This window comes from Arvicola amphibius, chromosome X (genome assembly GCF_903992535.2).
Source record: "Arvicola amphibius chromosome X, mArvAmp1.2, whole genome shotgun sequence".
Lineage (NCBI taxonomy): Eukaryota > Metazoa > Chordata > Mammalia > Rodentia > Cricetidae > Arvicola > Arvicola amphibius.
In genome coordinates this window covers 5,638,806-5,666,642 of record NC_052065.1, presented here as the reverse complement: position 1 = coordinate 5,666,642, position 27,837 = coordinate 5,638,806, and the positions used below count along the sequence as shown (strand labels likewise).

The 27,837-nt window shown below is 38.3% G+C and overlaps 1 protein-coding gene and 1 pseudogene across 1 annotated transcript in view; one reads left to right on the top strand and one right to left on the bottom strand.

Annotated features, from left to right (window-relative positions):
• The window catches only part of Map3k15 (mitogen-activated protein kinase kinase kinase 15), a 116,084-nt gene that overhangs the window by 59,616 nt on the left and 28,631 nt on the right, over window positions 1-27,837 (bottom strand). Inside the window, 3 exon segments of the mRNA XM_038316187.1 lie at window positions 13,858-13,964; window positions 16,212-16,380; window positions 19,309-19,502. Coding sequence (XP_038172115.1) covers window positions 13,858-13,964; window positions 16,212-16,380; window positions 19,309-19,502 — 470 coding nt within the window.
• LOC119804876 lies at window positions 19,610-22,121 on the top strand (annotated as a pseudogene).

Below are 27,837 nucleotides of genomic sequence, written 5' to 3'. Positions count from 1 at the left end.
TCCACTTGCCTCAGCATTTTAGTAGTTGGGACAACAGGTGTGTGACAATTCACCCAGCAAATAAAAAAATGTTCACTTGAGAGACAGTGGGGACAGATAGGAAGGATTGGCAGGGGGAAAGGGAGATGGAGGTGTGGAAATGATGCAATGATGTAAGAAATTTTTTTCCCAGAAGCTGAGGACCAAATCCAGGACCTTGAGCTTGCTAGGCAAGCACTCTACCACTGAGCTAAGTCTCCAATCCAAAGAAATTCTCAAAAATAAAAAAAATACATTAGAAAAAGGAGAATACAGACAGGCAATAGTTTTTACTTTTAATGTTGTAACAGTTACATTAAAATTTATCTTAGAAATGTAAGATACCAGCTACCATCTCAACATTTGATAATTTAGCCATTATTATATATAGAACAAGCTAACCTAGATATTGAATGTTACTGTTCATTGGTACTATAATCTCCTGTAATTCCCACCATGCAAAGCTATCAGTTAGCTGAACAACATTAATCTATCATTTTACATGTATTACAGCCTTAATAATACTGACATTTCTATACTAAGAATATTCTTGAAAACTAAGTTCATAGCAATTAGCCTGACAAGGATTTACCATATACATGGCCCAGAAGCATTCTAAAAGGTCAAGTTTTTTATGTCCTGTTATTTTAGTTATACTAGGCATTACACAAATAAAATAAAATAATTGTTAAAAAAAGTTTTCCCCAGAAAGACAAATATGTTATGTACTCATAAGTAGATATTGGATGTAAAGCAAAGGATAACAAGGCTATGAAGCACAACCCCAGAGAAGCTAGGTAACAAGGAGGACCCTTAGAGGGACACACATGGAGAGCCCCAGGAAAGGGAAATAGAAGGGAGGTGATGATCACCACCCAAATAAATTATGTGTACCCCATTTTTTTCAGAGGCTGATTCTAGGGGAGAGTGTAGACTGTAACTTTATAGTACATAGAAAGTTTTCTCTCTCTCCTTCTCCCTTACCCCTCTTTCAACAGGATCTCATGTATTCCAGACTGCCCTTGAGTTTACTATATGGGCAAGGAAGACCTTGAACTTCTGAGTTTCCTGCTTCTACATCCTAGGTGTTGGGCTTTACAGGTGTTTGCCACCATACCTGGTTTACATGGTACTGGGGTATCAAACCCAAGAGTACTATACATGGTAGAAAAATAACTGAACTACATCCTTAGCCTTAGAGAGTTCTTACTAAGGAAAATTCCTGTTAAAATTATCAACCTGAAATTGCCTCTAAATTCACAAGCAGCAAAACCAACAAAACCAGATGGGGACTGATCAAGGAAGAGGACAAATGATTTGAGGTAAGTTTAGCATTTAGCAATGGAATAGATTCTAAATGTGGCTTTTAGCTAGCCCATGTTTTTATAAAATCTGTTTAAATAAAACATTCATGAATACAATGTGATATCTGAAAGCATATATAGCCTGCTGCACTCTCCCCCCAAGTGGTGACAGAACTGAGCTTCTATCTATGAGATTGTTGTCAGGATAAAGGGTCCTCTATAAAGGTAAGGTCTCAAAAAAGCTATGATCATTTAGTAAAACTTGCTGCTTCTTGTTACAAACTTATGGAAAATTTTTAAGAAAAGCAATATTTAAGACCATATGATCCAACTCTTTTGGTTGTTGTCTTGTTTTAAAGAGGACTAATGGGTTCAGAAAAGGTTGGTGACCTGCTTAAAGATAAGACTACACAGATAGCAGCTCATATGGTGCCCTGCTTATTCAACACAAACACCCTAGTATCTACAGAACAAAACCTAAATCCCTCATAAGTATGTAGTCCTCAATCTCTAGCACCAGCCTTCCTTACCAGCTACCTATTTCTATCATAAATGTGTTCTTCATTCAGGCTGAACTAAACTGATCACTATAGTCAACATCCATTACTGAATTACTTGGGGCAGTGCCAAGTGACCTTGCAATTGTGCACTGTGTACAACCAAAAGGTTGGTACACAACATATAACCCAGTCTCCTTTTACATTTTTTATTACACTCATTGTGTATTCATGCAGGTGTGTGCATGTATGTATATAAATATGCCACAGCATCCATGTGATGGACAATTTGTGGGAATTAATTTCCTTTTCCTAGCATGTGGGTCCTTGGGATTGAATGCCGGTGGTCAGGTTTGGCAGTAAGTACCTTTACCTGCTAAGCCATCTTACTACCCTGCTTTTTATTTTAATTTAATTTATCTATTTTCGAGACAGGGTTTCTCTGTAGCTTTGGAGCCTGTCCTGGAACTAGCTCTTGTAATGCAGGCTTGCCTCGAACTCACAGAGATCCGCCTGCCTCTGCTTCCCCAGTGCTGGGATTAAAGGCATGTGCCACCAATGCCTGGTTCTCTCTTTTTATTTTTAATCTTTGTGAGGTTCTAATTCCTGAGAAGTCACATGACTTGCTTACAGATGACTGGGTAGACATAAACAAAGTGGAGGTGGAATATAGTCACATAACTCCCAAATAAAAACATGCCCTACCACACAGATACTTTTTGACAGCTCCCGTAACACAGGCATAATAGTCTCTTCTCCATAATGCTTTAGTGAGAGCTGTGATACACTAGAAATGTTTTTTTCACACACATCCAAGCATGGGAGTCTTCTGTAAAGGACTACCTGAAACTATGATACTGACAGTATTTAGCCTAAAATGTGAACCACTATCCTTGAACTTAGAAGAGAGAGGCATAGTATTGATCTGGTGATCCTTGTGTCCTCCTGCAGAAATGTGTCCTGACAAATCTCCAAACCTACTTCTCCTTTTCTTTTATGTCCTATTTCAAGGGCAGTATCAAAAGAAATGAATGCATGTGAAGTCTCTTAATACACACTCTTGAGACATAAGAAAGACTGAATCTACCGGGAAATCTCAGTAGTTTCTATAAACGGGGCTTTTTCTTTTTCATCTTTCATGGAATGCTTGAGTTAAAATGAGAATGTGATTTCTCCAAGTATAAATGCAGACTTACAATTTGCTCTTCCAGATTCCATATGGGAATTAAATATCCAAGTAATCCATAATGTCCACAGGCTGTCCATTTAATGCCAAGTGGAGGACTTGCTAACAGATCTCCTCAAGAAAAGGTGTGGTGTTTTGAATAAGAATGCTCCCTCCATATATTTGAATTCTTAGTCACCAGGAATTTGCACTATTTGAGAAGGATTACAAAGATTAGGAGGTATGGCCTTGTAAGGCTTTGTTGAAGGAAGGGCAATACTGGGGTAGTCTTTGAGGTTTCAAAAGCCAGCCAGTCAGTCTCTGTCTCTCTCTTTCACTGCCTCTGGTTCAGGATGTAGCTCTCAGCTACTGTTCCAGTGTTTGCCTACATGCCACCATGCTTCCCACCGTGATGAGAATGGAGTAAACCTCTGAAACTGAAAGTAACCTCCCAATTAAATCCCTTATCTTTTAATAGCTCCCTTGGTCACAGTGTCTCTTCACAGCAATAGAACAGGACTAAAACAAATGGTTAATGATTAATGCTTTATTTTATATGTCAAAATGTATTACAAATAATGTCTTGGCTCTTAAATGACATCTGAATCTGGTAGCTGCCAATACTTAACTACCATGAGCCTTAAAGCACCAATAAAGTGATTGACTAGTAATGCCATATCACTGAAAATTTCTGGATATCAAGGTTCAAAGATGAAAGCTTTGTTAAATCAAAGGTAAATATCACATTTTCTTTCATATGCAGAATCTAAGATTTAAATATATATGTATTTGTAACATGAAAATTTGTAACATGAAAACAGAAGGAAGTATCAGGGGAAGAAAGAACAGCAGGGGTAAGGACACAGAAAGATAAAGGGGAGATAAGCAAAATGATGTTATATCATAATCCAAAAAATCCAGAAATACTGTAATTAAACCCATTACTCTGTGTGCTAATTTTTAAATGCTATTTAAAAACAATAAATATGCTATGCTAACCTAAATTTTTAAAAAACACTCAAAAAGGAAGATGTATTAACACAAATTCTCCTATATTTGACTCTGTTATAAAGTAAAAAAAATACCTTAAATCACTAGAGAAATTGAGAAGGCATTTCCCCCCAAAATATAAAAGATAAAAATAAACACAGAAACATATTCTAAATCTTATTAGAAAGATCGGTACTAAGTAGTGAAGACAACTACCTTCAAAACTCCTTTACTGATTTTATTTTAGATCTGTACTTTCATTGTCTGACAGAAATATGGCAACAACATTGTTTTAAATTTATCATTAAATATGATATAACACTGCTGGTTGGGATTCTCCTTTGATAAATATTATCCATTTGATGGCAATATCTGCATTTTGTCAACTGTTTGATACTTGGGAGTGGTCAAAAGTTATCACTGAAGCCTGGTAAAGTATGAAAGATCAAAGTACACAGTGATATTAATAGCCATAGATAAACACCTGCTTCATGCCATGACTATTCCAAGTAATTCAGGTTGCATATTCCTAACCTAAAAGTCCAAAAAATTTAAGGGTATCATATTTGGACATTCAAATTTCTAAAAAACTTAAATTTATTATTATGTAAATGGATGTTTTGCTTGACTATGTCTGTGTACCATGCATGCAGTGTCCATGGATGGAAGAAAAGGACTGGAGTTATAGACTGTTCTGAGCCATGTGGGTGTTAGAAATCAAATCCAGGTTCTCTGAAAGAATAGCTCAGTCAGAGATCTTAACTGCTGGGTTATCTCTCCAGCCCCAATTTCATATTTTTTGATGAAGGTATTCAACTGGTAAAGTATGCAAATATTCTAAAATCTTGGGGGAAACTCGAAAAAAACCAAAAAATACTCTAGTCCCAAAAATTTCAAATAAGAGATATCTTTTAAATTCAGCTTTTAAAACTTTATATATGCAGGCATGTGGGACTGTAACAATGGGTTTACCTGATAATGTGGTTCAGAAGCCATTGGAATTGGTTTCCTAAAGAGTTTGAAAACATTTGGAGATATAAGCTAAAAAATTGTAACCAAGTTTGATGGGTGATTCTGGCCAGAGTTCAGAAGATCAGAGGCTAATAAAATGTAGACAGTAAAGATTGTGTTTATGACATTTCAGATGGGAACAAGAACTCTACTGGGAATTAGACTAGATGATATCCATATTATAATATCATGAAAAAGAACCCATCTACAGTGTCTTGAGATTTTACAGTAAGATGAACTTAAAGGTGACAGATTGGGCTGGAGAGATGGCTCCGTGGTTAAGAGTATCTGTTGCTCTTCCAAGAGACTTGGGTTCAATCACCAGCACCCACATAGTGGATCAAAACTCTAACTCCAATCCCAGGGGATCCATACCTCTTCTGGCCTCCACAGGTTTAAGGCATGCACGTGGTATAGACATACATGAAGGAAAAACACCCACCTACAAAAAATAAAATTAATAAAAAAATAAAGGTGACAAACTACTAAATTTGGCAGAGGAAAGTTCAAGGGAAGTGGTCATTCAGATTGTGGCATCTGTCTCATTGCCTGCTTTTAGCCAAGTTTACAATGAGAATTGTAAGCAGAAAGATTGGGATATTTTACCACTTGAGCAGAAAAGCAGCAGCTAATGTTGGGGTCAAGGAAAATATGACTGCTGAAGAGCTCTGGGCCATTAAAAGAAGCCAACTATTTTGCATCAGGACAATAGTAAATATACCTTGATTATCTTCAGGAATAACCAAAACCCAGCCATTCAGGCTCAGGGGTATAAAGATTAACTGATTTGAAAGATTGTGCTTTGAAAAAAAGTTGTATGGCTCTCTGCTGGCATAAGGCCACTTGAAAGTGTTTCTCCATGTTCACACATCCAAGCACTTACAGGCCACTGAAGCCATAGTCCAAGGCGGGCACAGATACTGCTTTAGCTGACAACAGACCTTGATGTTGCTCATGAGATGCTGTTTTTACAAGGATACAGAAAACAAGAGTTATGGGATCATGAGGCTTTACCCAGATTTCAAAAGAAAGCCTGGGAGGGTAGGCAATTTGTAGCAGGATCAAGATCCCTGCAGGACCCCTAGAGGGCAATGTGTAAAGCTGTGCAGATGAAAATACTAGGGATATCAGAGACTTGCACAGCTAAAGAAAGCTGCAGGGGGAACAGGGCCAACCCAAAAGGTCATATAGGTTGCAAACAGCAAGGCCACAGCAACAGGACAATCCTAACCTACTTAGAGCTCCCATAATGGCACCACATGTCATGGATGCTAGACATGCATCTACAGGATTTCAGCTTTGTCCTACTGGGTTCTAGTCTTTCTTTTGTCCCATTCCTCTTTTTTGGTCCCATTTCTCCTTTGGGGACTGGAATTTTTTTCCAGTGCCTTTGAATGTGGAATGTATACTGCATGACTTCTACATTTTACAGAGGTTCACAACTAATAGTTTTCCTTTGGTCTTCAAAGAGACTTTGGGCTTGGACTTTTTAACACAGCTAGAACTGTTAAGATTATATTGACTCTTGGAAGTAGGTTGAATGCATTTTGTATTATAAGACAGACATAAGATTTCAGGAGGGCAGAGGTAAAATGTTACAGCTTGGATATGAAATAACCGCAAGGGGGCATATAGTAGGTGCTTAGTTGCCAGCTGATGGACCTTTTGGAAACGACCAGATCTAAGGGCTCTGATCTAGTCAGTATGTTGATGGATCAATAATATGATATCATTATTAGGGGGAAGTGAGTCACTGGAGACATGCTCTGAAAAGATATATCTTGTCTCCCTCTTTTCCTTTTCTTTCTGTCAGCCACAAAGTGAACTTCTCTGCTCTTTTATGTGACCCCCACCATATCGTGCCTCACCACAGATCTGATTACTATGATGGAGATGAGTACTATGGTCTAAAACTTCGAAAGCTGAGAGCCAAATGAAATAGTTCCTCCCTTAAATTGTTTCTCTCATCATAATGATGGTAGAAAACAAAAATAAAAACACTGTCTAGGATAGTCATCTTTCAGCCTGCTGGCTAGATTCTTCGTTAGAATAGTATGCCTGAACTAGTACACACTAGTACATAGTAAAGTCTTCTCTATAAGAGGAATAGCAAATACAAAATTGCTTATAAAGGATTCTACACCATGAGAGGCCAGCAGTTTAACTGCTCAGTGGAAACTTCAAGTAGCTTTGAATGGGCTTCTGAATGCAGTCAAGTGGAAGATACCAGGAAATGCTGGCTGGTTCAAGCCAGCTTTCTCACTGACAGGGAGTCCTTGCCATCTGAGGGTCAAACATCATTCATGCCTGCCAACCTTTAGTAACTAATTTATGGTCATGTTTTGGTTCACTTCATAAAGTTAAAGGTCAGCTGAAATGCAGGAATACTCCCTTTTCCCCATCACTATTTCCCTTATACATATAAGGTAGTACTACAACTTCCTTAAAATTGTATACAAAGCCATATCCTACTACAACTGGACAAGTTAAAATAGAAACATGAACTTAAAGACTATGCATACAGATGAATCAATTGGAAACTCTTAGCTTATTATGTGAAAAATAAGGTTCTCAAGTACTCCAAGGTTCAAGTACTCTGTTGGGCTCAACAGAGTCAGTACCTGACAGGAGACATTGAGACCAGGAAGCATAAGGGATGTTGGTTTTGTGTGCAATACCAACTATTCTCTCTCCAGATTGGAAATTTGTCTCTGAATCATCTCATAGGGTCATATCCATTTTTAGATGTCAATTTTCATTCAAACCACTTCAAACCCTGTTTTATTCTTTCATTCCTTTGAGAGAACAGTAATCATTATTTTATTCACTATTTGAAAATGTGTATACTCTGTCTAGCTAAAAAAATAGCAACAAGCAACATACATATAGCTCCCAGTTCTTATTTAACAAGCTATTTTTTATAGTTTTTATCATATACTAGGAATTTTCTCAAAAATTTCACAAGTGATGACACAATTCTTTTAACTCAACATTCAATCACATGGAAACAAATGTTACTAAAATTGGAGCTCACTACACTGGGGAACAGGATTGTTAGACTTTGTTTTCCCAGGTTTAACAAAGGTTGACCTTCATTACTAAAATGCTTCCCCTACTTTGGGATGTTAAGCTTAAAGGCCACTGGGGTTTGGGGTGAAGAACATGAAAGAGAACACACATTTTCATAGAGATCATGATGTCTCCTTCCCTTGATGAATCAAAATTTCATCATTATTTTCTGGTATCTACTCCACATGCATAATATATGTTCAACATAAATGTATGTATATTTCTTTGTAAAAACACGCACAAGAAATGGTTATAAAGGCATATGTTTTAAGATTCCATACATGGAGCATCCTAAATGTCCATCATTAGTGACACGAATAAATCATGGTATATCTATTCAATAGAATATTCTACAGCGACAAAAAACTAACTAGTGAAACACACATCAGCATATATGAATATCAGAAACATGCTTTTGAAGTCCTGAACTTAAACACAGAAGAGAGTATGTTGTGTGATATAGGTTTAAGGACAAGGAAGGCTAGTATATGGAGAGAGCAGTTGCAACATTGGTTGCCTATGGAGAGGCAGAGGTTGCAGACAAAGCTGAACAAGAAACTTCTAGGGTGATTTTGTTTTTATTTTGGCAGGAGTATTGTTTAGATGTCTCTATTCATTTCTCAAATTCATAAAATTATTTATTTAAAATCTACACATTTTTACTGCTATCAAAATTTTGATTTAAGAGACGTGATTTTACATAGGTTATAAGATTCTGGGAAAACATGGGCTCCTATTTTGTTGCTGTCTTAAAGATGCTGCTAGTGGTGTTACCAGCAACTCGAAACTTAAAAACAGTTGCTGAAAAAGTAGAGCTTCTGAAACTGGGAAACTAGATGCAGTAATTCTCAGCTCATTTGGAACACCACTTACTCTATGTATTCCTTATTTGAAGATGTCATTCATTGTAAGACTTATAAGGCCATGCTTGAAGTCCCTAGCTATCAAACAAAGTTGCATACATTTCCAGAATCCTCTTCTGTATTGATCTGACATTAATTATGTAAGTAACAGCTTACTTACTGGGACAGAAAAGAATGTATCTCAGAATGATTTTTTAAAATATTTTTTCCTATATGTTATCAATAGAAGAGGAAGGGAAGTAGAAATAAGACGTTTTGACATCTGGGTTTTGAGAGGTTGAATTTGAAACTCTACTTACCCTACAAATTCACAGTAGTCATGTTTGATGACTACTTAGCTAGAAACTACATGTCTTAGGGTTTCTATTGCTGCAATGAAACACTATGACTGAAAAGCAAGCTGGGGATGAAAGGGTTTATTTGGCTTACATTTACTCATTGCTGTTCATCACTGAAGAAAATCAGGACAGGAATTCAAACATGCAGGATCCTGTTGCAGGGGCTGATGCAAAGGTCATGGAGGGGTGCTGCTTGCTTGCTCAGTCAGTTTTCTTATAGAACCCAAGACCACCAGCCCAAGGATGGTACCACTCACCATGGGCTGGACCCTCCTCCATCAATCACTAATTAAGAAAATGTCTTACACCTGGATCTCATTGGACGCACCCTCTCAGATGAGTCTACCTGTGTCAAATTGACATACAAAACCAGCCAGTACACTATATCTTCCAACTTTACTTGTAGCAATATGGAGTCAACTGACTATAAGTCAACGGAATATAAGAAGTAGCAACTCACTCATGCTGACTAATTTTATGTCAATTTCACACAAGCTAGGAAGATAGAACCTCAACTAAGAAAATGACTCCAGAAGGTCAGGCTGTAAGCAGGCCCATAGGGCATTTTCAAAATTAGTGATTGATGGGGGAGGGCTCAGCCCATTATAGGTGATGTCATCCCTGGGCTGGTGGTCCTGGGTTCTATAAGATACTACGCTGAGGAAGTAATGAGGAGCAAGTCAGTAAGCAGCACTCCTCCATGGCCTCTGTATCAGCTCCTGGCCCCAGGCTCCTGCCCTGTTTGAGTTCCTATCTGAGTTCCATCAATGATAAACAGTAAGCCAAATAAACCCTTTCCTCCCAAAGTTGCTTTTGGTCATGGTGTTTCAGCACAGCAATAGTAACCCTAACTAAGACACCACATTAAGGAAAATCCCTCACTTTTCTTCTCTGGTAGCATACATAGCACTTTTCCACACTAGGAAAGCTATCCTACAAGGATGGAGCTTCCAGATGAGTAGCAGCTTGACTTCTTCATGCTCTATGAATCAAGTATGTGATATTATCAGAAAAGGGTCTTGCCAACAAGATGTGTAGGGTAACCAATAACACTGACAATCACTTGTAATGTTGGGGGCCTATGGAACCTTCCCGGCCAACAACTCCAAAAGAGGCAACCCATTCCTAGCATGGGGATTTTTATTTGTTAGTCTATGGTGCCTGGTAGAGGCACTGTTGCCTCATTATAGAGTGACTCTTTCAATTCCTTTATGAGTATGCATACACACATGTATACATATATATATATGCATACACACATGTATACATATATATATGCATACATACACACACATATACATGTATATATGCATATAAGTGTGTATGTACACACACACACATCTGATCTAGCAAGACATCCTCAGTGGTGCAATACTGTCATGAACATGATGACAGTAACAACCACCTTCTGAATGGATTTAAGTCCCAGTCCAGAAGATGAAACCCATACTTTATTATCAGGCCAAAAACCTGTAGCCCTAGAATATAATCTACTATTATACTAAAAGAACATAGTATTAAACAGATTCCTAGTAATTCCTAGATTAATGTATCTCTCAACCATCATCAGAGAAACTTCTATGTGTAGTGGATGGTGATTAGCAAACATTTACAACTGGTCAAGGTACAAAGAATGAGAGACTGTGGAATACTCAGCCCTAAATGGAACATATATACTCAACCATTCTCCTCCAGAGGTCCCACTATCACTGCAGAAGAGGGGACAGAATGAGTGTAAGAGCCAGAAGTCATAGATAACTGATGTGGGAGGGTCTTCTGTTTGAGTTGATTTCATTGGTTAATGAAGAAACTGCCTGGCCCATTTGATTGGCCAGCCCTTAGGTGGGCGGAGTGGACAGAACAGAATGCTGGGAAGGGAAGTTAATAAATCGTCATGCCTCTGCTCTCTGAGCCAGACCACCGTGCCTCTCCTCAGGGAGACAGATGCCATGAAGCCAGCCACCAGGACAGACGTGCTGAATCTTTCCTGGTAAGACACCACTCGTGGTGTTACACAGATTATTCGATATGGGTTAGTCAAGATGTGAGTAAGAAGCTGAAACTAATGGGCCAGGCAGTGTTTAAATGAATACAATTTGTGTGTTGTTATTTCGGGTATAAAGCTAACCATGCGGGAGCCGGGCGGGACGAAAAGCAGCCCTGCCCGCAGCACATCACTACAGATAACTACAAGGAAACAGTGTTTTCTAGACACATAATGCAATTCCACATGCACTCACAATGGTTGTGACAACATACACAAGACCTGTGCCAGTTCAAGCCAGACAAAATCTCAGCATGGAGAGGTGGGATGGGCACGAAGTCTCACTCCCTACTCAAGGAGCTATTAGCAATTGTTAGCGTAGAGAAAGGGTCAGTTTTCTTTAAAAGTGTAGCTCCTGGTAGGTTGACTGCACAACCAAGAATATACAGGCGTCACAAATTGGACTCGATGGGTTTAAAATTTTAAAGTGGGGATACAAATTTGGGTGGGGAGGTAAGAGGGATTTATCTTGGGGTAGTTGGGGGAGGGGGATGAACGATCAAAATACAGTGTACAAAATCCTGAAAGAATTAATAAAGGAGAGAAAGGAAATAATTTGACTCTCACTTCTTCTTGTCTGTAACCATGGCCCATCGGTTGTAGTGTAAGAGAGGCAGTAAACTAGCTTCAACTATGCAGATGATGCCAACATGCCAGGGCAGTGGTTCTCAGCCTTTCTAATGCTGTGACCCCTTAAATATAATTCCTCATGTTGTGGTGAGTCCCAATTTTGTTGCTACTTCATAGCAATAATTTTGCTACCATTATGACTCATAATGTAAATATCTGATGTGCGGGGTATTTGATACACAACCTCTACAAAAGTCATTCAACTCCACAAAGGGTTGCAACACAGGTTGAAAACTGCTTGTCTAGGGGACAACAAAAACATATAAAATGGTTGGGTGCTACGTCTAAAAGCAATTTCTAGAGCAGTGCTGCTGTGCTAACAGCCTTGCTCCCTCAACTCTATCCTGCTAAGCAAGAGGAAAATTTCAGTCTTACTTAAATCATTGGATTTGCAGGCTCTTTGCTACATCATTTTAGCTAATTTACCTACTATTTAAGCTTTGGAGGCTTGCAGTCTCTAGGCAACACTTTCTAAGTTACACATATACATGCATGCATACACACACATACAAACACAACACAACACAAACATGCACGTGCATACACACGTATGCACACACACTCACAGGAAATAAAGTCAACAGCATTTATACTGGCTAGTTTTTAGTCAACTTGTCAAAAGCTAGTCATCAGAGAAAAGGGATCCTCAATTGGAAAATTGCCTCTATAAAATCAGGCTGTACGCAAGCCTGTAAGGGATTTTCTTAATGAGTGATTTATGGGGGAGGGCCAGCCCATTGTGGGTGGTGCCATCCTTGGGATGGTGGTTCTCAGTTCTTTACGAAAGTAGGCTGAGTAAGACGTGCAGAGTAAGCCAGTAAAGATAGTACTCTTCCATGGCTTCTGTATCAGCTCTGCCCTGTTTGAGTTCTTGCCCTGACTTCCTTTGATGACAAACAATGATGTGGAAGCATAAGCCAAATAAGCCCTTTCCTCCCCAACTTGCTGTTTGGTTCTGGTGTTTCACTGCAACAACAGAAATCCTAACTAAGACCCCATCATTATCTATTGTGCAACATCAAACTTACTGCTTCAGCTAGTCCTCCATAGCCTAAAAGATACCATCAATATATTTTTCTTTTCTTTCTTTCTATTTTTAAAATTTATTTATTTATTTATTTATTTATTTATTTATTATTTGAGACATGGTTTCTTTGTGTATCCCCGGCTGACAAGGAATGAGCTCTGTAGACCAGGCTGGCCTTGAACTCAGATTCATCTGCCTCTGGCCTGGAATTACAGTGTGCCTATGATTAGAGTGCTGGGATTAAAGGCATGTACACCACCACCCAGCAATACCTCTTTCATGTGTGTAAACCCATCCTCTATGCTTAACTCTATATCCTGTATTTTCCTTCACTTGCGTCTTGTGCTCTGGTTTCACCTGATATTACTTAGATGCACCTTGTGCAAAAAGAATTCTATGCTCACACTCCAGCCAAATGTAGTGGCCTTTCACCATCCTCCACATCCGACCATCTCCCGTCCATGACATAATTCTTCCAAACTCAGACCAGAAAATACAAAGAAGCTTTTATACCCCTAAACAGAAAAACCCTCTCCTTCTGCTATATTTTTATCTATATAACTTTGGACAATCCCTTCATTAAACTGTATCTCTCCCCAAGCTATTAGAATTTTTTTGACACAAGAGTCATATAGACCAGACGGCCCTGAACTCAAGAGATCTGCATGCCTCTGCCTCCTGAGTGCAGGGGATAAAGGTGTGTACCACCACGCTTGGCCTTATTAGGATTTTCTACATGTATGATTTAAGAAAATATGTGTTCCAAAGGCAAAGTACCTTGTGCATTTTCACACCTTCAGCAGTTAGCATATGACTTGGATCATATCTAATGAATGTTAAAAGGCAACAGGTGAATTTAGCAGGTCACATGTTCACAAACCCTACACATAATCATTCTTACCTATTCAGTGCAAATGCATAGTGGAATTTAATGTTGTGCTGATCAGCCAAATCACATGTAGGCAGCATCTTCAGTGTTTCTACCAGCTTGACCATTGCATCATAGTCCTGTTGGAAAAATGTCTCAAGAGTGTGAGAAAGAGGAAACAGTTCTTCATAGATTTTTCTGAATAGTTATAAACATAAGACAGCCTCCAAATTTAAAGAGAAACTTTTCCTAGCAGACAGTATTTAGTGAAATTGTAGTCTTAACAAGTACATAGAAAAATTATCAAAAAAGAATATAAATGAGACAGAAGAGGAATTCCTGCTACCAGAGAGCACAAAAGAATCAATAAAAATTTTAATCTCAGCACTCAGGAGGTAGAGGCAGGCTAATATCTGTGAGTTCGAGGCCAGCCTGGTCTACAAGAGCTAGTTCCAGGACAGGCACCAAAGCTACAGAGAAACCTTGTCTCGAAAAAAACAAAATAAACAAAAAGCAAAAATAAAATAAAAATAAAAATTTTGTTAAATCCAAAAACAGGAACACATGTGAGCTTAGCAACAACAACAACAAAAAGATGTTATATGTTGAGTGTGGGAGGGTTAATACCAGCAGCAGAACTGCATTAAAATACTTGGATAAATGCACACAAGAAGACCTAGTGACTTTCCAATGCAAATGGATAAAACATCTTACTCCTTCCTATTTTGCCTAAATCAATCAAATTAATCTAAGTTAGAATTTCTCAACTGCAGCACTGTTGATATTCTAGGCTTACATTTCTGCTCCGGAATGCTGTCCATGTATTTATTGTTGGATGGGTAGCTGCATCTCTACTAGAAACCACAAGTACCTGGGCCCTACACAGTCAGTTTTGACAACTAGAATGTCTCTCCAGACAATGCCAAATACCAGCAAGCTAAGAACTACTGCTCCAAATGCTACATACATTGCCCCAGGGGTTAAATTGCTACCATGTGTGTCTCCACTGGGTTCCATTTTGGCAGTGCCAGCAATAGATACCCATTTAGCCAGGGTTAGATATTACTGGTATTGGCCAACTCACTGCCAGTCAGTCAGTAGAGGATCTTCCTACAGAAACCTAATACTTAACTTTAGACTTTGATGCTGCTGCCTCAGAAAAGAGAAGACAATATATCCAAGGAACCTTCCAGCTCTTCTTTGGGCTTAAGAGTTCTAACAATAAAAAGTTAAGAACTGAAGCCATTCAGGAAGGGAAGAGTAAAAGAAAGCCAGCAACTCAGAGAAACATTTCAAGAGCAAGGGTGTGGTAGTAATCATTGCATTGTGGAAGCAAAAGCAGGAGCATTGGGAGTTCAAAGTCATCTTCAGCTACATGGCAAGTTCAAAACTCAACGTGCTATATAAGCCCATCTCCAAATAAGAACAACAAAAATCAAATAGAAAACCAAACAGAAATACTTCAAGAAATGTCAATCACATTTTCTTGTTGCATAATACCAGCACCTGTTATTAAAAGCAGGTAGCTTTTTGCTCGTCACTCAGGCCATGGGTTCCTTAGCAGCTGACTCTGTTCTCGGTCCAGACCATAAATGAATGTCTCGCACCATAATTCAGCTTTACAGAATTGGGATCAACAACCTCTAGTGCAGCTCTGTGGTATTCTACAAGTAAAGCATATTATCTTTTGTGCCTCCAGAAGGAAGAGATGCAAGATACCCTTAAAACAAATTCAGTTTCCCTTCAGGATTCCACATCTTGTAACCCGAGTCTCAAGATTTTCCAGTAACTGCTGATGCCTATATTAGAATAAGCATCTGCTTCCCTAGTTCTTTAACATAGTCCAGCCATGCCTACTCTCAGTGAGGCGTTGTGGTGAAAAGAGAAAGGCATGACAAAAGCATAAAGGAAATTCTGGGAGAGTTAGAAACAAGGGCAATGGAGCTAGTCAGCCTCGGTTTGAATCTTGACTTTACCATGCTTTGTGAATCTGAGCAGGTTACTTAATTTTTCTGTGCCTCAAATTTCTTCATTTCTAAAATAGAAACAATGAGAGAAAACCTAAACCATAGGGTTAAGAGGATTAATGAATCAGAATTTACAAAAGGCTTGGAGTATTACCTAGAATAAAATATACATAAAATGTTGAACTCTTAGTTTCTTATTTTAAGCACAATAGGGGCTCTTGTTGGAGTGCTTACTCCAGCTCTAATATGACAAAACCACCTCTAAATCATCTATAATAGCCCATCCAGGTCATATGCTTATTTAGAAAGAGCAGCTTCTTCATCACACTCCTGGTGTAAGTAAGTATGCATTGTATGAGAAGTTCCTTATAACAAAGAAAAGTCAGGCATATGCTAGCTTCATCTTAGTATATTTCATACCTGGATATCACGGTAGGACAGGAGTAAGTTAATGATAATGTCCGATGTCAGAACCTCAATATTATCAATGCGGAGTTTGATCCGAGTCAACTCTTTTGCCAGTTCATCACCCTGGTATTTCTCTCTGGCTTTCCGGATGTCATTTAACAAGGTTTCTTTGTAATAAACACTGAAGAAGAAAACAAAAACCCCTCATTATATTCATGCATTCAAGTCTCTCTTAAGGAGTGCTCAGACAAGCACAGTTCTCAATAACATATGGGGCCTTGGCCATCCCTGAGTCTTCGTATACCAATAAACATGATAATATCTACTTTTTTGCATACTGCAGCAAAAATTAGTAGGTAATAAAATTCAGCTTATTACAACTTTAAAAGTATCTTCAAAACTTAACTTACAGTCTAGAAAATTTTTAGTGCAACTCTCTAATATATATATATAATATATAATATATATATAATATATATGTGTGTGTGTATGTACACACAGCATAAAAGCAAGTTTACATGATTATTTAATTTCCCCCACTTCCAACAGATTATCAAAAGTCAAACAAAACTCCAAAAGACATAAAACCTAAACAAATTCATTTTAAAAACATTTTCATGTACGAAGTGCTCCAAGCTAGTTAGTAGTCAAGAAGCTGTTCCCAGGTGAAGGAGAATGGAAACTAGTGGTGGATTTGTTCTTGAGCAATCCAACAAGGGGTGCACAGAGGCCATGTCAGGAAGATTACAGACAACTGTACCTTCCATTCTTCCCTTTCCTTGTTATGTTTTTCTGCAAAAAAATGTTTTCAAATATAAAAATCTAAACAAGAAAGTATGTAAATCATTTAAAACAGTATAAATTTACCCTGAAATGTCATCATAGCCCCTCATTCAGCCAATATTAGTATGTGATACTTCATTTAAAACTTGAAAAGCATCCTCATCTAGAGGTATAGTAGCCAGTTTACAATGATGACCATAGATTAGTTTAAGCATCTTGTCTATTTTCCAAGTAATTTAAAATAGAACGTGGGCATTACCAAGATTCATTAAGAAGCTGAAATTATATAACTGTAAAGAACAAATTTAAGCTTCTCACTTAGGAAAGAGTAACTCAACTCGAGAGAAAGAGAAACAACACAGATAAAATAAGAACAAAATAGTACTTAGTCTAAATAATTATAAAGTGATGGCACATAAGTGTGCACACGGTACATAACCTGGTTCAGTGCTCCCAATAAGACCTCAATTAACATTTAAGAATGCAGTGATAGCCTACAGAAATGGTTCTGATATAAAAAATGCCAGTGTACTTTTTTCATTCTTTATTTCCTTATTTATCAACTTCCATTACACTAATGATGAGCAAATTAGTAGATTCTGCCAGTGTTTAAAGCTCTGTTATTAGCTGAGTGAGTCATTAAGTTGGGTATAATCCATTGCCCATTCAGCAAACTACAAAGGCATCAAAGCTATTAAGGTGTTATTAGTTTGGCCCGACAAGGGAAAAGTTATACTTGTTTTCAAAAATAACTGAAAAATCACTTTAAAAAAATATGAAAAAAATAAAGAAAAATATGAACAGTAACTTTTATGCAAATGAAATTATGCCTGGTGTATTGGGAGTATCAGATATGTAATAAGGATGTAGCCATTTCTGTGTCTGATGAGGGAGGACGTTGCTAATCACTGTGGACTTGGAAATGGTTTCTAAGTGCTTTTTAGCATAAAACTCATCTAGAGATAATAAATCTGCCAGAGTTGGTACTTGAGCTAAAAACGTACCTGCTATCCCTGTTATAGAGGTTTTCTAACATAAGCACCATTAACCCTCTCCTTAATGATCGACAGACACCAGTCACAGGACAGTTTTTTGAGCTTTTGGAAATTAAAACAAATCCCCCCAAAGCTTGTTTTCTTCCTAATACATGAATTTATTGAATGAAAAACAAACCTGAATCTACTTCTTACAAAGATTTCTGATTCCTCTGCCAGATTAAAGCTATATATCTCTTTGTTATACCTAAAATATGCCACTAGAAGAGGTTTCTCTCTAAACTTCACTAAAATCTTTCCTTTGAAGTAAGACAGTAATTGTCAAGGTGTCAAAAAAATCACCCCTTGTTTTCTGGTGCTGTCATCTGGGTTTCTAGACTTTCCCACTAAAGTCTGCATCCGAAGGAAGGGCAACAGGACAGAAAAGGTGAGAAGTCTGTTAACAAGTGTGGCCTTCATGTCAGTACTTTAACAGTAACCCTCCACTGTTCAGGGTGCCATGATCTGAGCCAAAGTATGACATGAGGTCCTTGACATTTCATTACAAATCAGTTCTGCCAGTCCTTTGGATTTTCATTTGTTTTGGAAGAACAAATCCTTCTTATGACACAACTTACAGGAATAAATCTTTTAAATTGGCCGTGAGCAAAACAACAGGGATACTCCAGTTAAGAATCATTTCCTGTCTTTAACTTTTCAACTAACAACACTGAAGGTACAGTTTATTTAGCACTAAGCGTCAATGAACAATCACCTAAGGCAGAATTCACACTCAAACCTATCTGCCTCTGAGTAGACACCATAGCATATGACATAAATCTATGAATAACATGTCACGGACATCCTGAGGTCAGGCTGGTTGCAGCTGGACTCAATGCTTGCTTATGACAAGAAATTAAGGTCAGAATAACCTTGCTCTGGCATTTTGAGAACCTGAACAACTGAGTATAAAATTATGTTCATAAAATTATGAAAACAGAATCTTAGAGGTAAAAGAGACCACTAAAAACAACCACAGAGTTAACTTCCCTGTTTTATAAAGGAGGAAGGAGACATAGAGAAGAGTTAGGTTATCAAGGTCATATAGGGAACCATGGCTGGCTCCTGGGCCAATTATTACCATGCCCTCTTTTCTTCTGGCTTCATCTCAGGAACTCAGCTTAGTGAGGAGGCACTAAGGGGGTAATGATGGATTCTAGGATAATTAAGTAGATGGCCAATGGCCCCTATTCTCTGGGCATCCTGGTCACTTCAAAGTATATCACCTCCCTGAAAGTGATGGGAAAATTTCTGCAAGACTCCCAGGATTGATGGTGGCTGATGGAAATTACCATGAGGTCACACGGATGTCCTTAAGGAGGCTAGTGAACTTGTCCACCAGGGGCATACACAATGGGCCCAGGATGGTGTCCCAGTTGGGCTGCATGTACTCTGAGGCTCGCCTTTGGGCATCACTTTCGCAGCAAAAATAATCAGCACATGGTGTCACGGTGTAAGGGATGAAATAATAATTTCCACTAGATGCCTGGAAAAAAGAAACAAAAAGTATTTCAGAAATCAAGTGATACAGAAGCACAGCTATAGACCTAAAGAGGCAGACCTGGTAGGACAGGGAAGGAGAAGATGCACAATATGAAAACCACTTCGTGTGATTATCATTTCAAACCTCTTAGGCTCAAAACAGGAAACCATTCAATTTCAAAATCACTACCATCTGTATACCTTTGAATTTCACTGGAAAAAATTTTAAAGAGCTTTAAGTTTATTGCCTGTTCTCCAAACCATAAGGAACTTGGACCCCTTGATAAACAAGCATTATAAAGTGGCTTATTAGTTTTTAGTGTAAATAAAAATCCATATAATTTGTTGATTTAATACAGTTTCTACTAACTTTTGTGAATAAAAGTGGTTCTACAAGAAACACACATTAACAAATATGATTATTTTCAAGGAGTTTATAAAAAATCTGTCAAAAATTTACACATCATTAAGCAGCATCTTTTGTCCTACAGAATAATTATAGCTGACTCAATCATAATCCTTTGAAAAGCATATTCATTACCTTTAAAGGGCATTAATTATAATAAATTTTTAGCACATTGAAGGCTAAAAAATGACGTTTTATAATCAAATTTTATAACTATAAATATACATAAATATATAAGCATATAAATAAATTTGGCATACATACATAGTTAAATAGAATGGAGACCTGTGGCTTGACTCTGAAAAACCTTCTTTTAAAATACTGGAGGTTGTACCAGTAACAGTTTACATCTTATTGAATTGTTGGACAGGGGCTCCCATGGAACATCCCAAACATCACAAGAGATTGCCAAAGATATTGCTTGCTTTCCACAACCTGATAGGAAGGCCCTGGCTCTAGAAAAATTCCTAGGAATGCACAAGGATGACCCCAGCTAAGACTCTTAAACAATAGAGGACAGGGTGCCTGAACTGGCCTTGCCCTGTAGTGAGACTGATGATTATCTTAAATATCACCATAGAACCTTTGTCCCACAACAGATGGAAACAGAGGCAGAGACCCACATGGAGCACTGGACTGAGATCCCAAGGTCCAGTTGAAGAGTAGAAGGAACGAGAATATGAGCAAAGAGATCAAGACCACGATGGGTACACCCACTGAAACAGTTTACCTGAGCTAATGGGAGCTCACCAACTCCAGCTGGACTGGGAAGGAACAAGCATAGGACCAAACTAGTCTCTCTGAATGCGGGTGACAGTTGCATGGCTGGGGCAGACTGAGGGGCCACTAGCAGTGGCACTGGGAGTTATCTCTACTGCATGTACTGGCTTTTGGGGATCCTATTCTCTTCGGATGTATACCTTGCTCAGCCTAGATGTAGTAGGGAGGGCTTTGGCCCTTCCACAAAGCAAAGTGCCTTACTCTCTCTTAGGATTAGAGGGGGGTGGGGTGGGAGGATGTATGGAGGGAATGGGAGGAGGGGAGGGAGTGGGAATTTGGATTGTTATTTTCTTTTAAAAAAATATAATAATAAAAAGATGGGATTCTCTCCAGCTCTGACTCTAGGATGACGCCATGCCCTCTTATTGTAGGTACTCCGTTCCTATCAAGTGTGATCAAAAGGAACTGGGCTTCCCTTTTTCCTTCAAGCACTATTTTTTAGGGCAGAAGCTCTATTCTAGGGAAAAAAATCCAAACATTATGTTCTGATTGCTTTTACCCATGCTTATTCAGGTGACAATTCCATGCCAGGAGATAGAAACTAAGAAAAGACCCAAGACTGCCGCCTGTACCCATGCATCACTCACAGAACAGGGTATTAGCCCCAAAAAAGATACTGCCTCCATTGCTTGCTTCAGAGCATCATTATAGCGCAGTGCCTGAGGAAGAAGAGGCTGTTAAGGACTGCTTCTCAGTAAGGAGCTGATTTTATGTGTAATGCAACATGGGGCATTTCAAGTCTATGGACACTCTTAAAAAAAGAGATTGGTGGCAAGCAGCTAAGAAGAGCCTTGCAGGGCTCTGACAGCAATAAATGAAAGGTAGGTAGATCAGCCCTAAGTTTTTCAGAGAGCAAGTTGACTAAAAGAGACAGCAAAGAAGAGCCTTCCTGAGGTTAGTACAGACTTCAAGAACTGGACTTGTGACTGAGGGCAGAGGAAGATGGCAGCAGGGGCGAGGTATTTTCATGATAAATAATTCCATATTTATAGTTGAAAAATTTAAAAGAATAGAAGGAACCTTTGGGTCTAGATAGTTCCAAATTCTCAGTAGAGTTTGCAACCAGTAACAACAATGATGCTTAAGTTTTAAATTTCTCTTTGACAATGAAGGTGCTGTCCCCAGAAGATGGAAAAGCAACTATCCTGAGAGTTGCCCCGGATTTTTACCAGTTACTAGCAGTTAGAATCCCAGAAGCAGAGCAGATCTGCAGATTTGGATGTAGATCTTGCTAGACAGCTTACTTAGTTCACATGGTTTCCTTGATCCTGATTTAGTGTGTACTTCATTCCTGTGGACAGCACATTAGGCTTTCTTCCCTAGCAAATCAGATTGACTGAGATTGTATCTTTGCCTTCTCATCTAAACATCAGTTATGAGAACATCTTCTCTGCCCTCGATCAGTATATAGCTTGTGAACAGCATCTGGGAAAGTAATGGTTCCTGGGTGTATGTATAATTTGATCTCAGGCTTTTGAACAAAAGGACCCAAATGATTCTGATGTTTACAAAGTACCTATAAAACCCTGTACACATCTAGCTCAAATTCCTTGTAGTTTACCAACAAATACAAAGTGATAAACAAAACAAATACAAAGTGATTTACTAGTGTGTGTGTGTGTGTGTAAATAAGTTGTAATGGGGACACACTGAAGAATGGGGTACAGAGACGAGTTCAAACAAGCAGCGGCAGTGTCTTAGGAGTTAAGATCCAGATGTGAAGGCTTCAGCTCCTACTACTTCTCTTGGGAGTAGAGGAAATGAGTAGAGCTGTTTCAGTTATTCATGGTAGGTGGAGATAGCTTTTCTTCAGTCTTTCTTAGTGACTAAACTTCAATTTTTGAGAATAATATATTGAGTTACTCAGTGAAAGTATTCTGATTTAGAGAGAGAGTCAGAGAGAGAGACTCTGGATTGTTCCCATTTGAAGGTTTGCTCACTTTCAGAGCAAAGGCAACCTCCTCAGTTCTCCGTCCATTTCATTTCTTCAGTATAGTAAACAGTGGGACTTGAGAATAATGCTCTGGTCTGGGTTGTAAAGATCATTTGAAAAATAAATCTTATAATACTGAAGTACAGAATATAAAATTTTAATTATGGAATTAGTCAAAAAACCAAAAAGTAAGTAAATGGTCATCTTAAAGATGGAAAATGTCCTTAAAAGACAGCTTTTATTTCCTTATTTGTGTGATGGCTAGTAAGCTGTACAATACCCAAAGAATTTTGAAAAAGCTTTCCTTTCGCTTTTCTTGACAGAAGTTGCCAAGGCATCCCTTTCCCTCAAAAGCAATCTGTTCCTCTCTTGCATGCACCTGGGGTTTTCTGTGCCCAGTAAATCTCAAGGACAACCTTGCATAATGATTAAGTAGGATAGAGGCCAAGGTCTGCGAGCATAATTAAAAAGGATCTTCTATGTTCTCTTGTATTCTAGAGAACAGCATTGGTTCTGACAGAACTGAATTTTTGGTAGATGGTTTTCCCACACTGATAATCTTTGAGTTGAAGCCATTCTTTATATTTGATGAACAATTTTCAGAAAAATTATCAAATATACAAGACTCATGTACACTTATTTAGAATAGAGTAGTTTTAATGGTAGGCCTCATATATCTAAAAAATAGCAAAGAAATTGGATTTGGAAAGCCTGGAATTGCCTGGCAGACTCTGAAGAATACATGTTTCAGTTTTGGATTACAAACACTATTTATGATTTTTAAAATATACTTAAAATTAAAATAAAAAGAACTGGAATTGAAGACCACTAGTATAAAAAGGGCCCACATGTAATTATTTCAGATTGTGAAACAAGTTGTGCCTCAAGGAACCATCAAAAGGAAAGCAAGGGCCAGTGAGATGACTTCCATAAAGTTGTCCTCATACTTCCACAAAGGACCATGACACAGAGTTGTCCATACATATCATATTTTCTCTCTCTCTCTCTCTCTCTCTCTCTCTCTCTCTCTCTCTCTCTCTCTCTCTCTCTCTCTCCACCCCCACACTTCTTTTTTAAAAAGCAAGCAAACAAAAAATGGATCCTACATCAAGGAAGGGGGAATAAAAGATTATAAGAGCCAGAATATCAGGAAGTCTGCTGTGACATAGTCTTTCCTCAGAATGCCTGAATAAAAAAGACTGGAACAATGGCACTATTAGTGGACGTGGAAGGGGGAACCTTTCCTGGGGTCCTACCCTTAGATAAAGAACTAACTATATGCAACGATTGACAAATGGGAGAAGGAGAATTAGCTTCTCCTAGGGTGAGCTGCCTTATTGGTAGTCTAATGCAAAAGTGTCAGCCTTGAAATGATATATACACAAACAATACAGACTCGGCAAGTTGAATTTATATATATATATATATATATATATATATATATATAATCAAAGTAAAGGAAGCTATCCACTTGATAGTGGGGGGCATTGGAGGGTTTGAGGGATTGTTTGCTGGGAGGATGGAAGTGATGTCATTCTGTTTCAACTAAAAACATAAAACATATTCCAGACTTATCACCTAATACGGGAGACTAATAACTAGATGTAACACCCACTCAGTAAGACTCATCAGAAACATTACTCATCAACCATGACAGGGACAGCAAAGGACAAGATAGTTCAAGAGCTCAACTGCAACAGTCATTCATGGAGAAATTAGAATAAGTGCCCCTGCCCAAGACTAGATCCTTGAAGGAGCTACATTTAGAGTGGAACAATACAGAGACACAGACTTCACTGTAGCCCAACCAAGTCACAAAACTAATGTGCAAGTTACAAAAGCAGCAGACCCAGAGGTGGAGAGAAAATCAATAAACACTGTTTCAACAATAAACTACCTTAAAATGTCCATTTTTTTTAGCAAAACACAGAAAATATGGAAAGAAATAGGACAGGGTAAATCATAATACAGGGAAAAGATCATTCAGCATTATCTGCCTTTGAAAGGACTTAAATATTGAACTTAGACAATGACCTTTAAACAGATATTATAAATATGTTGAAATAAAAAAACCAAACAACCAAAAAATAAATATGTTGAAAGAACTAAGGGAAACATGAAAGGGTAGAAAGCAGGAAGCAGAAAGAGGAGAAAATGGGAGCAGGAGAATTGACAAAGACAAATCATGTCTAGAAATTCCATAATGAAACTTATTTTGTATGCTAATTAAAAATAAACAACCAGGGCCAGCCACATGGTGCAGTGGGTAAAGCTGCTTCCTCAAAGCACTGGCAAACAATCTGAGTTCAATCCTTGGACTCTCAGGGTGGAAGGAGATAATCAACTCTTGCAAGTTGTCTATGACCTCCACACAGGTGCTACGATATGCACACCCATATGCGCAAAACAAATAAATACATAATAAATGTTACAAAGTGTAAAATAGAATTCAGCAAAGCCAAAAAGGGAAGGCATGATAATAATGTCTCAAAAAAGAGTATCCATGGGCTGGAGAGATGGCTCAGAGGTTAAGAGCATTGCCTGCTCTTCCAAAGGTCCTGAGTTCAATGCCCAGCAACCACATGGTGGCTCACAGCCATCTGTAATGAGGTCTGGTGCCCTCTTCTGGCCTGTGGCCTGCAAACATACACACAGACAGAATATTGTATACATAATAAATAAATAAGTAAAAAAAAAGAGTATCCATGAAAAAAAATTATTGCAAAACAGTAAGAAAACCCAAATGAGAATTCTGAAGTGGAAAAATTTAATCATCAAAATGAAAACTTCACTGGAGAAAGTCAAGGTAAGCAGACCTTAAGTGAGAGTGATATCTCCATTAATGCAACCTGAAGAACAGAGCAAAATTGACGAAGAACTATGTACAGAGTGTTAATTAAATATGAGACAATATTAAATGGACCAGTATATACAACATATAGTAGTAATAGTCTCTGAGGGATAAAGACAGAAAAAAGTTCAAAGAAATAATTGTTGAAAATTTCCTAAATTTGATGAATAACACTAACTCTACATAACTAAGAAACTCAATGAATTTCAAGCAGACTGCAGACACAGGTCCAAACTCAGACGCACTATACTCTGAAAGATCAGACTGGAGAGATGACTCAGACTGGAGAGATGACTCAGACTGGAGAGATGACTCAATGGATAAGAGCCCTTGCTATTTGAATATGAGGAGCTGAGTTCAGATACCGGCACCCACATAAGAAATCAGGCATGGTTGTATGCCTGTAAACCTAGTGCTGTTAGGGGAAGAGACAGGAAGATCACTGGCTACTAGCCAGCTCCAAGACTAGTGATAAACACAGTTTCAATAAAATAACATATGGAGTGATAAGGCAGGATACCATGCATCCTTCTCTAGCCTCCATATGCAATTACATCTGCACAAATATTTGCATATATACATACAAATACTAACTAAGACAAGAATAAAAATGTTGAAAGCTCTCATCTGTCCTTCCTCCATCTCGACTATCCCATTCCCTCAAGTTCTCCTCAACCTTCCCCTTCTCTACTTCTCTTCCCCTTTAACCCTCCCTCCCCCCCATGCTCCCAATTTTATCAGGCAATCTTGTTTCCAATTTCCAAGTGGGTCTATATACATTTTTCTTTGGGTTCACCTTATTACTTAGCTTCTCTAGAATCATGAACTATAGGCTCAAGGACCTTTGTTTATAGCTAGCATCCACTTATGAGTGAGTCTGTACCACATGGCTGGGGCAGACTGACAGGCCACTGGCAGTGGCACTGGGAGTTATCTCTACTGCATGTACTGGCTTTTGGGGATCCTATTCTCTTTGGATGTACACCTTGCTCAGCCTAGATATGGTAGGGAGGGCCTTGGACCTTCCACAAAGCAATGTGCCTTACCCTCTCTTAGAATTAGAAGGGGGTGGGGTGGGAGGGTGTGTGGAGGGAATGGGAGGAGGGGAGGGAGTGGGAATTTGGATTGGCATTTTTTTAAATCTAATAAATTTAAAAAGTTGAAAACAGTAAGAAAAATGGCATAAATAAAGGAATTTCAATAAGATAATATCTTACTTTTATGAAAAACAGTGAAGGTGTTGGGTTGTGCTGGGGAGGGCTAGAAAATGCATTTATAGGTATTGGCACACACCTGTAATCCTAGCACTTAAGAGACAGAAGCAGGGCTGCATATTCAAGGCTACCCTGGGCAAGGCCAGGTTGAACTCCTTGGCTCAACCAAGTCTCAAAGAACCAATGACTAAGGAAATTGTTCAGTGGTAGATTGTTTGCCTATTGTATAGAAGGCCCGAAGTTTGATCTTTAGCACTGTAAAAATAAAATGTGTGATTGCTAATTTCTTATCTTAATTTATTGTAGTGAAGAGGCAACGGGCTGCATTCCCACCCGGCTCCCGGCCGCCTGGCTAGCTTATGCCCCGAAATAACAACACAGATAGTATTCATTTAAACACTGCTTGGCCCATTAGCTTCAGCCTCTTACTGGCTAACTCTCACATTTTGATTAACCCATATTTAGTAATGTGTATAGCACCACAAGGGGTGGCTTACCGGGAAGATTCTAGCCTACGTCCATCTTGGGTGGGAGCTTCATTGCATCTGACTCACTTCCCTTCTTCCAAGCATTCTGTTCTGTCTACTCCACCCACCTATGTTCTAACCTATCGGGCCAGGCAGTTTTCTTTATTAATTAACCAATGAAATCAACAGATTGATAGAAGACCCTCCTCCATCAACTTATTTAAAAACTAAATGTAGAAATATAATGTATTTGACAACAAGAACAAAAAATATAAATGGGAATAAAGATGTACTGGAATAAAGATAAAAGAAAAGAAGCAAAAATGTCAAAACAGAAAAATGAATGCAATCCCACCCTACCATACACATATGCAAATATACATGTAAATTTTCTTATCAGTTTCATTTAAAAGACAAAAGAAGCAAAAATGTCAAAACAGAAAAAATGAATACAATTCCACCCTACCATACACATATGCAAATACACATGTAAATTTTCTTAACAATCTCATTTAAAAGACATAGTTAAGCCAGATATGGTAGATTATTTCTATAATCCCAGCACCAGGAGTCTGAAGCAGGAAGACTGCTTTGAATTTGGGCCACATAGTAAATTTCAGGTTAGTCTGAACAAAGGTGTGGGTCACTATGGCAAAATAAAAGACATCAAAGATTTTATATCACAATT